Source organism: Pinus tabuliformis, chromosome 5_2 (assembly GCF_031772625.1).
Source record: "Pinus tabuliformis cultivar Carrire ecotype Pingquan chromosome 5_2, CPIR1, whole genome shotgun sequence".
Lineage (NCBI taxonomy): Eukaryota > Viridiplantae > Streptophyta > Pinopsida > Pinales > Pinaceae > Pinus > Pinus tabuliformis.
The window spans coordinates 172,726,930-172,742,490 of NC_142306.1; the positions used below are offsets into that span (position 1 = coordinate 172,726,930).

A 15,561-nucleotide genomic window follows, 5' to 3' on the forward strand; every position below is an offset into this window, starting at 1 on the left:
GCAAGCAAGTTCCATTTTTCACTCAATCCTTGGGAAAAGGTTTTCAGGGTCACTTCTCACCTATCCATTGACATTTACTTTACAAAGTGATCCCTACACTACCAGGACTCCTCCCATCGGTGAAAGTCCATAAAGATCAGGGAGACTTAGTTGTGGTGACAGTGGGCTAAGCCTCCACCGTTGCCCTTGACCTAGTAGTTTCCCTCTTAGGAATCCCTTTTAGGTCCCCTGCTAGTTTGAGTGGTAACAGGTCCCTTGGACGCAAAATTTCCTCGTCTTCTTTTGTTAATTTTTGTTCCAGTTTTGCAAGTTTTTCCTCTCGTTCTATCATTCACATCAGTACATCACCTTGACATTCTTTCGCATTAAATAATTTTCCACATGTTGGACAACATAAATCACAATTTTTATGAATTCAAAGATATTCAACATATGTTATACAAAATGGACATTTAGTCCAAAATAATAATTGTTGTGTGGAATTCATCTTGATTGCTTCATTTTCTTCTTATATGAGCTTTGAGAATATACAAATATATTCTTTTTTACTGTCTTTATAATTATCTTCAAATATCCACTTCTTAATTTATTTATTTTTATATTAATTTCCCTCCTTTTTTTATTTATTTTTCCACTGGAAAAATCAGTAACTTTCATTTATATTTGAAAATTACATAAGTAGATGCCGAGGCATTGCTGTATTGTTCATACAAAAATCCCTTTTTCAAGGTATAGTTCTGTAGGAGTATGCAAATTAAAAAAGTTTTGAGTTCTTCGTCAGGCTGTACAAACTGTCCAATGTCCATTAGAGGACTCTGTTATATAACATAGTATCCGTGTTCTAGATGTTTCTATTATCAAAAATAAAAACAAAAATGCCCTTGTCAATCATCAATTGGGACTGTTGTCCCTTTGTTCCCTTTGTTCTATGAATGGCCTGTGGTAATATTGGTACTCCTCTGCTCCATTCTGTTCTGTTATAATCCCCTCGCCTCTGGGAAGTAGCGTGGCCTCTTTGGATAATTTGTCAGCATCGCTGTTATGTTCTCTGTAAATATGAAAACATGTGCAGATATTAAAAGCAGCTTTGAGGATGAGAGTATCGTGTAATAAATTGCTGAGAGTTTGTGAATGACATGTAGTAATGTTGTTAATCCAGTTAACAACCACCAATGAGTCCCCATATATATTGATGCTTGTATGATGATGCGATAATGCAAACCCCTTTTTAAATTTAATTCCTTTAAAATTTTGACTTGGAATTTACACCCCTTTTTTTTTCCAAGTAATCCCATTTTACCGTTATAAAAATATGTGGCTCTATTCCTTTTTAATTTTTAAAAGAACTTAATATTTTTGAATTTTTCAACCACTTTTTTTTTACTTTATAGATCCTCTCCTTGATTCGACTTTGCTTGCTATAAACCCTCAATAACGGTTGAATGCCTCTTTACTTTACTTCAAGGTTGTGTGTACTTGCAAATATATATAATCCCTTATTTTTAGAAAAAACCTTTTTAATTCATCTTTTTCTAAAATCTCTTCCCTTTTTTTATTATTAAAAATGAATAAATAAACTTACTCCTTTATAACCTCATAAAACTTTGAGATCAATTATTATAATTTATTTATTTATCCTTTATATGGTTCGACTAAGTATATGGTAACTATTTTTGTGAACCAAGGAATATAATTGTAGTGTATTTTTAAAGAAATAGCGACTTGACCTCAATAGTCATGACCATACGGCATGAACGATTTGGACGACAGTAGTGCCCCTTTGATTTGGTCCACAATTTTTGGCAAGGTTAAGCCAATATGGCAGTGGCCGAAATGACACGATATATTGAAGAACCTCTAGAAATTGGATAGCGAAACACTTCGATTATGACGACAACAAGGTTGACGATAATTCGATGGCCAACGGCTAGAATCAGAGCACGAGACTTTTGTGCAGCGGTTGAGCAACCAGAGGATTGAACTGCTCTAATACCAAATGGAACGAACAAAGTTTGTTCTTCAAGTTAAATATTCCAAAAGACTTGGAATATGTAGATCTCCATTTAGGATACAAGAATATATATTAAAATGTATGAATAAGAATGATGTTACAAATGAGAGTGAAGGGATTGCTTATATACTAAATAGTTGCCTCTTCAAGGAAAGTCATTTCCCATTTAGACATGCCTCTTCAACAATAATTACTAATTAACTAATCATTATTACGATTATCATCATTGTTTATATTTAATATATTTTATTCATAACAATAGACATAGCCTCTATTTACACAAATATACAAGTAACTTATTTTTCATTTAACCTTTTATAGAAGGTTCTCTATTTCATGACATCATTATTGGCATAATTGATGATATCATCCTATGATCCTACTGAAACCAAAAGTGTTGTCATCATGATGCTCACGCAACTTCTGTCACTTGTACATACATAGTAAAAAACACTGCACTCTAATAAATATTATGTAACACGTTAATCTTAAAGATCTTTACACTGGTGCCAACCTTTGTTGTCTTTACTGAATTCTATCATCTATGTAATCAATATAGTCATTTTAAATTTCACTGCCTTATCTATAGAGGCAATGTTTTGTTTCTGTGCCATGTCATAAGATAAATTGCTTGAATCCTGATATACAAGGGTTTTTTCTACCACTTTTTTATTATTGTGTTAATTCCATATGTATTGACATAATTTCTTCTTGCAACATATAGTCATTCCCATGTTTCCTAAAATTTTAAATGTGTTCATTTTCAAAACCTTATGCGTTTCCATCTTTGAGCTCCTTCAGAATTAGGAATACTTTATTTTTTTACACACAAAAATTAAAGTTGTTTCTTAATAAGCTCACTTCCTGGTCTGCTCCTTGTTATTTGATGTACAACGTAAAATGCAACATCTAATGCATGTTGCATGAGAAATATGATGCACTTGATTCAATCTACATTTGCTAAGCCTTATATTTTAAATTTTAAGAACCTAGATACAATATTACACAAATACACTACTGTCAAAGGATCTTAGCTCAAGTGGTTGGCAAACAATTCGTTTCCCCACTTGCGTGGGCTCAAGTCTCCGGAGCCGTGTAGTAACTGGCCCGTTGTGGCATTTATGAAATAGTTCTATCTGGTGTAATCTTGGCAGCCGATCTTTCGAAGTTGCCAATTCTATATATATATATATATATATATATATGCAAATACGCTATTAGTGACCTCTTGAACACAAGTGTATGTAGTGAAAAGGCATTATTACTTCAAAAAACAACCCAGGTCTCAAACTAACGTTGTTGCATAGTTACTAGATATGGACATATATGGGTCCACAGTACAGAAATTCCCATAATATACAGATACTGCTCCATTTTCAAATTTCAATAACGTATGGATACATCATACAATACAGTCAACATATTGTTGGCTGTATCATATCCGTATCTGTACCATATGGATTTAAAGGCCACATACACTGTACCATACAGATTTGAAAACAAAACCTTCAGATCATCAGAAACCATATATATATATATCACTGTTTTACAAACCGGCCGTTTCGAAACCGAAACGGCCGAGTCGAACCGTTTCAATAGCCTCAGGACTGACCCGGCCAAGTAACCGGTCCGGTTGACCGAGTCACACATGACTCGGCCGAGTCATCCAATGACTCGGCCGAGTCATGTGTGACTCGGTCAACCCGGCCGGGTCCGATATGACTCGGCCGAGTCACAAGGGGACGGCTGGGCAGCGTAAAAACACAAAAAAAAATCACTTTTTTGGTCCTGGTTATTTCCATTTTCTGTAGTTATTTCCAGCCCGAGTTAGCAAGATGATTTCAGGCCATTTTCCGGGTTAAAGAGGCCCCGTTTCAGCTCCCTGTCAGCGTTTTATTCAGCTCACAGTGCAAGGCTGTTAACAGTTGGATAGGTGGCAGAAAATCCCAGTACTTTCATACTCAGTTTGGCATCAAGATTCAACACAACCCACTGTTAGTTGCACAGAAAACTAAGCTAACTCAGTGTGAGTTTATGATTGAGGGAGAGGGCTTGATTTTCAATGTGACCTGGCAATGACTTTAGCAAGACAACAAGGGAGATAAGATTAATTTTCTCTGTGTATTAATCTCCTTAAAGCAATATAAAATCCCCTTGTGGACTTTTCCAGTGTCTTAGACCAAAAATAAGTATCTAAATTTCCATGTTTGTGTGCTTGCACTAATTTCTTGTATCAGCTGAAAAGTGAAAGATAGTAGAGTAGTTCTTTATTTCATGTTAAATGCAAATTTAATGTTATATCAGTTAGCTGATACAAAGACCAGCAAGCTATATTCTGCAGAATCAGCGGACAGCAGTTACTAAACCTCAGTCAGAAACCCAAAGAATTGTTGGTTGAGAGGGAGGAGATTGCCTAGTAACAGATTTGTCTCTATTTGTTGGTTGTGGGGATATCAGTTATATGTTTATGATAAGTTTTGGGCATTAAACCATGCCAAAACTTGAAACTGGGTGGGCTACAGCAATACAATAATTTTCTACATGGTATCAAAGCATGAGAGAAGTCAAATTTGATATAGTGGATTGGTTCATGAGCCTACTTTGATCATATGTTGTCTTCCATCTATATTATAATGCTGTGTGTTTGGAAACATGAATGAAAATCTTTAAAATTATGTTTAAAATATTTAAAATTATGTTTTTTAATAAAAAAAAAAATATTTAATGTATTTTTTACAACGACCGAGTCATTGAAATCGAGCCGGCCGAGTCATTACCGTTTCGGAGTCGGAGTCGGAGTCGATCCTCGGCCGAGTCGGAGTCGGAGTCAGAGTCTTAAAACATTGATATATATATATATATATATATATAGTATTCTTCAACATATCACTAAATTTTGAAATTTTTGCATGTTTTTGGTATTTGGAAGATGTGAACTCCCACCTTATCTGGCCCTATCGATCTTTTTTGATAAGTGTGTCGTATCATATTGTATATCTATCTGTATCTGTTTCCATATATGGCAACTATGCATTATTGTAAGTCTAAGCCTAAGGAATACCCCAAATTTAATCATAGCACATAAGGAATTGTTTCAAAAATTAAGCTTGTAAATAATGACATAAATATTTAAGATTAGCCCCATTCTCATGCCTCTACGAAAATTTAATGATGATAATGGAATCTAATGAAAAAATTTGGTTGGAATTGCAGATCTCACCATGATCACAGAACGATCAAAAGATCCACTGAGAATAACTGTTGCCTGATTAGGATTCCAGGCTACTGCTTGAACCTGCACCAAGATTGACAAAGTTGACATAAATAATGCTTGGAGAGGTTAGACTTCTACAAGATTTCTTAATAACCTAATTTACCTTTTGTAACAGATTACCTCTCCCAATGTGCATGGTTTCCAATATAAAATTGAAGTTTCACAGACACTCTCAGAAGCTGAAAGAAAACTAATCTCCAAGTTGAAACAGCTATTTGATATTCACAAAATTGAAGAGCTCAAATAAATTCTCTATGGAATTGCTTCTTCCATCCATGTAAAATCAACCACAACACATTTCTACGTAATTTCTCAAGCCTTTGCTCAACTATTCATAAATATTCCATGAGGGAATGAAAACAGCTGATTATTAAGTGGTTCCTAATAATGCTACAGTATTCAGTGAAGTACTGTAGAGGAAATGGACATTTGCATTTTTTTTAAAAGACTAACTAAAATGCTTAAGTGCATCTTTACTCATCCAGGACAGAAGCTCCATTTTAAACACTCAACCAACTATTTCTTAGGTAAATGATAAAGGTCACATGAGAACCAAAATGAGTGAAACAAGCACTTATTATCTACAGATTCAAGATTCTCATACTATTTAACAACAGCAATGTTTAGGAATAAACTAAAGCTGATGTGAGAACAGTGCAGGCATCTTGGACTATTCTTTCAGATAGAGATAGTTGAAATGAATATTACAAACTTAGAAAACCCAGTTTAAGCTTCACAGGCAAAAACAAGAAAACATCAAACTAAAGTCAGCTGATTTCTCCTGCATACCATGCAATTAGAATCTGACACAAATTTACGTGCTAATTTCCTAGACAAGCAAACTGAACATATATTGATATCATATTTTCTACAATGTCAATACAGAAATTTAATATCCATGGAAAGCATTGATGTCAACACTGGACACTGCTTCTATACAATTTTGTTAACCAAATACCATTTATGGTACACCAATAACATCAACTTCTATATACAAGTTTCAATCTTCCCTGCCCAAACATAAAAACATGATGGCAACTAGTACCTCAAAAAGAGAGTCCAGAGTCATCAGAGTAGTAACAGTGGCCAATCAGACTTTACATTCATTGGTTAATCCAATCCTGCCTAAACTGGGATCCCAATAGAAATGCAGATGTGTTTGTCACTTGATGGATTAAAAAACTTGAAACTAAAGCATTAGAAGAAAAAAGGTTACCCGCTAACTGCAGATCCTATATAGTAGCATCTCAATAAAAATAAGGAAAAACAGTAGCTGGGGTGGCGGGTGGGGGGTTAGATTATTTCATAAATGAACATCAATCTTTTAAATCTGCAAACGATAAAAAAAATGGCAATCAAAAATATTTTGATTAGCACGAATCATGTATGCATTATAAGGTATAACAAACAAGATAAAATGGGGATAAAGTATGTTTTCTTAACTTTATTTATTATTTTATGATAAAAAACCAATGTTGCATTAGTCGTTATCGGGATTAAATCGGCGCGGGAAAAAATCGGTAAAAAATCGTAACATACAAAAAATATTCATTTTTTTTCAATTTTTTTAATATCTAAAGCATCTACAACATAAAATAAATACATTGACACATAAATATGATAAAAGAACTAATATATAAGATGTTTAATACCATTTCTAGTGCCACATCACACATAACAGTGAATCGTGTCCTGAATAGTAAGTCCTGACTCATGACTCCCAACTCAGCGTCAAAATATCAACAAAAAATACAATAATGTATCTCATATCATGAGTCATAATGTCATATACAATGAAATGAACCAAATAACTAAAGTCTAATACTACTGATTTCCTTTGCCCCTCTAGATGTAGATGTCGGTGGAGTTGGCAGTGGACTCTGCTGTGCTCTAGAAGCTGAAGAACTAGGAGCTACAGGTGGTGGAGGAGGAGGTGACACAACCTACCCAAGCTACCCCTGTCACCAGTAGAGGGTGTGGTCTACCACCTGTAGCTCCTAGTTCTTCAGCTTTTAGAGCACAGCAGAGTCCACTGCCAACTCCACCGACATCTACATCTAGAGGGGCAAAGGAAATCAGTAGTATTAGACTTTAGTTATTTGGTTCATTTCATTGTATATGATATTATGACTCATGATATGAGATACATTATTGTATTTTTTGTTGATATTTTGAGGCTGAGTTGGGAGTCATGAGTCAGGACTTACTATTCAGGACATGATTCACTGTTATGTGTGATGTGGCATTAGAAATGGTATTAAACATCTTATATATTAGTTCTTTTATCATATTTATGTGTCAATGTATTTATTTTATGTTGTAGATGCTTTAGATATTAAAAAAATTGAAAAAAAATGAATATTTTTGTATGTTACGATTTTTTCCGATTTTTTCCCCGCATCAATTTAATCCCGATAATGATTAATGCAACATTGGGTTTTTTCCCCCGCGATTTTTACGAAAAAAATAAATAAACACATGTATTTATCGGCCGATAATATCGCCGATTTCAAAAACTCGTGATTTTATGATATAATCACGATTAGTGCAACACTGTAAAAAACAATTCCAATTAGGTGCAATTGTGCTAATAACATAAAAGAAAAGGCAAGGAAGCCTGTCCTGGAGGATCACCTTATCTGTGTGAGGTTGCATTGTGTGCTCACATTTCTCAGCAACAATATCCCAGATCTTTACAGATTTGTCAGCACTTGCACTAGCCAAGACATTCCTGCAGTATTTTTGCAGCACAAACCAAAGCAATCACTATAAATTATTAAGTGGCTTGCATGATTGGCACAGTACATAAGAATAACATAAACAAGAGTATTCACTCCATACCGAAGTACACACCTGTACTCCATATTCCATGCCAAACCAAGAACTGCATCTGTATGGCTTCCCTCTTTAAAATTGACAGCCTGTAAAATGAGGGGTTCTGTAGTTACACAATTTATGACTATGCAGCATTGAATACATAAAGTTAAAAAATATAAATAGAAGGGAGATTTGTTTCCTCCATTTCTGAATATGGTCTTGATGGCTTTCACAAGAAACTGCTACAACTATTCTTCATTAGATGGAAAATATATCCTAAGAGATCAGAAATCATAAGGATGCATGAGGTACGAAGCTTCATTTCACAGGTACACTACAGTTTGAGAGTCATGAGCAACACATGAATTAGGAAATGGCTCATAACAATGCTTTAAAGTAACTATAGTACCCATAAGCTACCCCTAATGATAAACATGTTTTGACGGGTTTGTTATCATTCCTATAGGCTATAATTAGTAAGCATTGACAGAGAAGCAGGACAAATTCTGCTGTTCTTTAAAATTTGTATATGCCCATTTCAATAGGTTATCTATTCTTTTCCAATAAAATTTACTATATAATTTTTCTCTTCTTTACTTTTATACTTGTGCTACCTCTTTTCTTGCACATTATCAGGTGTCATTCATATCTTGTAACCATAATTTTGACCTCTTGGTGCATTTTTCTCTTTGCACTTTATATTGTGCAATGTCACCTTTTATTCATATTTTGTTACTTAGGTTATGTTGAGATCGTAAATATTGGATCTATGGTGAAATCCCCAATAAAACGTAATCCAGCCAGGTGAAAAATACAACAAAAAGGAAATAGCAATTAAATGATGAACACAAGAGTTATCAAATAATAACTAAGTGAACGAATTACACATAAGCAATGTGCTTAATTTTTACACCTTCAGGGTTTAGGGTGCTAGCCCCAAAATGATGACTAGGCCATCCTAGTCCAATATAGAAAAATATAATAAAGCAGGTTAATTAGGAAATTACCCATATGTAGGCTCACTAAAGGTCACCCAATACATCAAACAAAGGATTGACATGTGGCCTCAATTGAAGATAACCATAATCTCAACACTTCCGCTTTAAGTTGAACAAGGGGCCATAGAGAAAGGATTACATCCATGAATCATCATAATATGCATCACAATATATCATCATGAAAACATTCACAATCTTCATTAAGACTACAAAGAATCTTCAATAGTGCCAATTGGTATTTCTCAAGAACGGCAAGTGTAGCTGAAATATGGGCCTGCAATGGGGGTGATTTTGACAGCTGCATGGAAGATCCTACATGAAAATTGGCATCATCAATGAGATAAGGTAAGCTAAGATAATTCTATTAATGTCCAATAGATGAACACCAAATTAGGTCATGGGATACAAAGTAGAAACACCAAATGTCATGGGATACAAAGTAGAAACACCAAATTAATGTCCAATGATGTGGATACAAAGTAGAAACACCAAAATGTCTCCTATACAAAGAGCAAGATAGAAAGACTAGTAAAGCCTAAGGTCTATGTTAAGACATGAAAAACCCTCGACTTTGAATACAGGTGACCACACAGGGAGGGAGATGTACACAGGGAAAGGATCCAAGAACTACAAATCATGGTCCACTAGATCTATCTCTCCTAACATTCAAGGGTAAATGAAGAAATCTCATAATAGAATGATGTCCTAAGGAAGACCTAGGGGAGGATCTAGACCACCCATTGTGTTGTCAACTAGATCTATGTTAAGACACGAAAAATCCTCGACTTCAAATATGGGTGACCACACCAAGATGGAGATGTACAGAGGGAAAGGTTCCAAGAACTGGAGATCATGGTCCACTAGATCTATATCTCCTAACATTCAAGACTAAATGAAGAAAACTCAAGACATAATGATATCCTAAGGAAGACCTAGGGGAAGATCTAGGCCACCCATTGTGTTGTTGCAATGGGGGTGATTTTGATCGATGCATGGAAGATCCTACATGAAAATTAGTAACATCTGTAAGATAAGATAAGCTAAGATAATTCTATTAATATCCAATACATGACCACAAAATTAAATCATGGGATTGTTGAGTGCAATGATGAGGATACAAAGTAGAAACACCAAAATGTCTCCTATATAAAGAGCAAGATAGAAAGAATAGTAAAGCCTAAGATGTATGTTAAGACCTAAAAAACCCTCAACTTCAAATACAGGAGACCACAACAGTGTTAGATTTCCTTAAAACCCAGTAAATTGATTTGCAATTTTCTAAATGTAAAAACCTAGAAACACAAATAACAGATATTTTGGAAACTTAAATCACAAATACACTGAGTTTCCTAACTTACTATGCAATGTGCAAAATAAATCAGAAGACAAACACATCAACACATAGAACACAAGATATACCCAAGAAACCTCAACTCCGGGGAAAACCTACAACGTTGTGTATTTTTATTATTTTCTTCACTAGGGGATTTTCTTCTGAGAATTACAAGGGAGAAATTTCCCTTTTATCGCTAGAACAATCCGATCAATCCTACAAGATGAATTGATCCCCCAGCCTGTGCACTAGATCTGCAAAATCCATACATAGATCAACTAAATTGCACACACGTGCAAGCGCAAATCCTCTCTCCTACGCGCACTGGCGAATGGCATGATTTCGTTGGGGTTGTAACAGCTCGACCGTGACACGATTTCTTCTCTAAACCTATATCACTCTGATCTGCTGAAACCCTCAGATCTTCCTTTGTTGACCTAACACACACTACTTGTGCTCAACTAACTTGCCACTAACTCACTCTATCTCCTCCTATAATTTCGGTCCTAACCCTAATCACCCTCTCAATGATTAAGATTAAATCGTGATCAGTGGTTGGGATTAAATCATAAGTTTACAGAGGAATTTTATTATTTCCTAAGTCTAACTTTAGGAAATAGTTAAATAAATTAATATTCTACTAAAGTGGCAATCTTTTGGGTTCTTCAGCTAGTCTTAACACTTAGACAAGAAAAACCCTTACTTCTCTACTCCAATCAACACTCCCTCTTAGAGAGGAAGGTGTTTGGCTGCTGGCACTACACCCAACTTCTCTCTAAGGTATAGAAATCTGGTTCTTGGCAACGTCTTGGTCAGAATGTCTATTCTCTGCTCTTGTGTTGGTATATAATAAAGTGATAATATACCTCTCTAAACAATATCTCTAATGTAGTGATAATGTATGTCAATGTGCTTATAGCGATCATGAAACATTGCATTTTCAAAGAGCTTGATGCAGCTCTGATTGTCACAGTGTATCACTATAGGCTCCAACTCTATCTTGAACAAACCCACAAGAAGCTTCCTCAACCAAATAGCTTTGCACCATGCCAAACTGGTAGCCATGTACTTGGCCTGGGCTGAGCTCAATGCGACTGATCTCTGCTTCCGGCTAAACCAAGAAACAACTATTGATCCAACATCGAATATGCAACTCAAACTCAAATGTGGATTCCACTACCCAATCTGCATCAGTGAAGCCCTCAAGCTTCAGCGCATTAACCTGTCTATACCATAATCCATGCTCTATTGTCCTATTGAGATATCTCAACACATGCTTGGCAGCAACCCAACGCACTTTGGTAGGCTCGACCAAAAACTGGCTCAAAGAGTTGACTGCAAAACATATGTCTATCTACATGTTCACCAATTACATCAGCGACCTAATCATCTGTCAGTAAAGTGTAGGATTTATTCACTCTGATATGGATGTATCCATCTTCCTCTAGTTTGTGACTAGAGGCGTGGTCATGGGCCTACAATCATGCATGTGAAACCTCCTTACAATCTGTAGAGTGTACTTGCCTTGTCCCATGAATATCTCCCCATCACCCTACCAAACCTCCAACAAAAGGAAATAGTACATCAACACCATATCCTTCATCTCAAACTCACCTGAAAGATCTCTCTTGCACTCCTAGATGAGCTTGTTTATGCCAGTTAAAATCAAATTGTCCACATATAGCACCAGAATAAGCGGCTCACCTCCAACAACAATGTAGTGGAGGTTGGGGTTCGCCTCACTCTTGGTGAAGCCCAATCCCTGAAGGTTACTATCTATCCAAGCATACCATATCCACGGAGCCTGCTTGAGCCCATATAAAGCTCTCTTGAGTCTACAAACGCGTGTCTCTCTACTGCATGTCTCAAATCCCTCTGGCTGCTCAATGTAAAGGTTGTCATCACGTCCATTTGGTGGATCTTCCACCCCATCTGTGCTGTAATAGCCGCAACTGCCCCAACAGACATATCCCCGACAATTGGGACAAAGGTCTCATCATAGTTGACTCCCTCTATCTTCGAGAAGCCCTTAGCAACGAATATTACCTTGTACTTATCGATACTCCCTTCAACTCCATGCTTGATCTTGCAGACCCAATGAGAACCTACCACAAATTTGCCATCTAGCCTCGGCACCACTTCCCAGACATCATTCTTCATGATGGAGGCATACTCTTCCACCATGGCATCTCTCCACACCTGTTGAGTGGCTGCCTCTTGATAGCTAGAAGGTTCAACATCCAACAACTCTGGCATAAGCACCATATATCCTATGTACCTCTATGGTTGTCTGCTTTATGAACTGATGTACTAGGAGCACCAACCTGCTCCTACATCTTCTGGATCAGTTGAACTGCCCATCTCGCTCTCCTTCTCCTAGTGTTGGGAGTCACTACTTGAGTGGGCTCTACTTGCTCTGGCATTTGTGTGTCTCTCTCATCCTCATCCTGCCCATGCACAACTATGGTCTGAGGTACTAACTGAGCCTCTTGTTTGGGAGCTTGTTGCTCCTCTTCCTATACAGTAGTAACCGGCTCACGCTCTAAGGACTTTTCAAAGCCCTATCCTCCTCAAACTTCACATCTCTCCTAATGATTGTCTTCTTGTGTGCTAGAATATACACCCTATACACCTTGGATGTCTCACTGTAGCCCACGAAGATGCCCTTCTTTGTTGTGGGCTCCAACGCCTTCCTTTTCTCCTGTGGTGCAAGGCTACTGAATATGCGAAAATGAGACAAATCTGATTTCTTCCCTGTAAACACCTCATCTAGTGTAACGTGCCCCAACACTGTGTGTGGGCTCCAATTCTGCAAGAAAATTGTTGTATTGTATGTCTCAGCACAAAGAAACTTGGGTAGCCCATGGTCATGCAACATGGCTTTGGCCACTCCAACTATGGCCCTATTCTTGCGGTCTTCCACCCTTCTCTATTGAGGATTATATGGTGTGGTCAACTCCCTCCTGATACCCTCCTTGGCACACAACTCCTTGAATGCATTTGAGGTATACTCCCCACCATTGTCAGACCTTAGCGCCCTGATCTTCTTGCCATTCTAGTTCTCAACCAAGGCCTTAAACTCCAGAAACTTCGAGAAGACCTCTTCTTTCTTCTTCATGAAAAATATCCACGTCTTCCTCAAGTCATCATCTATGAAGGTGACATAGTACTTATACCCACTAAGGGATATTGTAGAGAAGGGACCACATATATCCGAATGAACAAGGTCCAAGATACCCTTGGCCCTATATCTCTGCTACGAAAAGATGACTTGGCATACTTTCTAAGTGTGCAACCCTTGCACACCTCATGTCAATCCATGTTGTATTGTGGAAGCCTTGTTGCTATCTCCTTAAGAACCTTCAGTGCTCCATGGTGCAAATGTCCCATGCACCTATGCCACAACTCTCCAAGCTTGTTGCCTAAGTCACGACGTCCTCTGCTAGTTTGTTGAATTTTGTAACTATGGTCGGTCTTCATAATGTAAATTTTTATTTATATATTTAATTTATTTTTAAGCATGTTCTTCATGCTCATTTCAAAAGATGAAAATTTGAATTTTAAATTTAAATATTTTGGTCCCACTGAAGCTTAATCGACCTCCTCCTAGCAAAGTCGCCCCCTCTTCAAGTGATTGAGTCAGCTCAACTGGAAAGGCACCCATTCGGCAAAGAAGAAACCTATATATTGGCATTTGTGCTCCACCATTTGACAAGAAACTCGCCTTCTTCTATGGCAAATTTGGCTCTCATCTGAGGCATACGAAGTAGCAAGTCTGAGGTCATCAAAGAGGCTTATTTGAGGCAACATGGAATGAATCTGAGGTTAGCAACTACCCCTCTGTGATACATGACCTAATCTAAGGCAAGCGAAATTATTTGAGGCCAACGAAATTCTCTGAGGCCAGCGAAGTCATCCCTCTGTGATGAAGGACTGAAGTACAACTTGTTGAGCAAGTTTCTTGGGCCAGTTGTTTGACTTGACTATGAGGATGGACCAGGTCAATTCTAGTGTTTGACTTTGATGTCTCTCTCATTGACTTGATTCTGTAAGGAAAGGGTTGTTGGGTTTTTCCCCATATGAGTTTTCCCTGGGTAAATTCTTGTGTGGCTCTCTCTTCATGTTTCACTGTTGTAGTTCTCTGTGTAATTGTTTCATGATGCATAATAAATATAAAAAAGGATCAACCTAAAAGGATTATCATAAGAAACATTTATCAAATTAGAGTACTTAAAATTTCAACATGGTATCAGAGCTAGGGCATGAAAGAGCAGCCCTGAAGAAGGATCTAATCCACTACATCAGTTTAAATTGTTGGACCTGGATCGAAGAAGTCATAAATGCTGAGAAAATAGATCAAGGTCAAAGCCCTAGCTGGAGATAAAGCCCTACCTCAGTAGGCACAATTCCTCAAAATCAAATAAGCCTTTATTCCAATAGGCTGAAAATCTCAAAAGTAAAGTTGCAGGAGACCTCAGATCTGAGAGCCTCAGAAATCATGTAGTCCTAACAAGTCAAGCATGATGGAAAACTTCTGTTTTTTTTTCCTTTTTTTCCAGATTGGCCTCAAGATTGAGTTTTAATTGCAATGTTGCAGAGGAGCCAAAGACCTCATAAGTCTGCAGTTTCTCAAGGATGAGTCCCTTGAACTTATGAAGAGCAAATATCTCTGTCATGATCAATCTCTGGTAATTTTATCACTGTTGAACCAAAAAGGACTGATTTTATAGGTTTGAGTCCTTGAGAAGGATCGAAGCCCTAAATTCTAGGCTGTTGACTAATCCTCTATATCAAGCCTCATAAGCCAAAAAGCCTCAGTACCAAAGTGACAATTTTAGCAGGCTGACTAGGCCTAAGGTCAAATTTAGACGGTCGAATTTTTGGTTTCAAACTTTTGTGATCCATATTAATTCTGAAACTGACTTTCAGATTAATCACACAATCAACATTTACTGGTCGACGTTTTGAACCCTCTAATGAGATTCTCTGCTATTTAATCCTAAGAATAGATTGGTTTTTTCATCTTGGTCTTGAAGATGAACCTCATTAGAGGGTTGGAAACATCAACCAGTAAATAAGGTTGAATTTATTCAATCTTAGACCGAGTCAACAAGAACCAGCTAGTGAG

The 15,561-nt window shown here is 36.9% G+C and overlaps 1 protein-coding gene across 2 annotated transcripts in view; it reads right to left on the bottom strand.

Annotated features, from left to right (window-relative positions):
- LOC149158099 (uncharacterized) overlaps window positions 1-15,561 on the bottom strand; it is a 278,922-nt gene that overhangs the window by 65,786 nt on the left and 197,575 nt on the right. For both annotated transcript variants that reach the window (XM_089436121.1, XM_089436120.1), the window contains exons 10-12: window positions 8,139-8,206; window positions 7,920-8,016; window positions 5,232-5,306 (exon numbers count right to left, since the gene is read on the bottom strand). In XM_089436121.1, coding sequence (XP_089292247.1) covers window positions 5,232-5,306; window positions 7,920-8,016; window positions 8,139-8,206 — 240 coding nt within the window. The remainder of the gene's footprint in view (window positions 1-5,231; window positions 5,307-7,919; window positions 8,017-8,138; window positions 8,207-15,561) is intronic.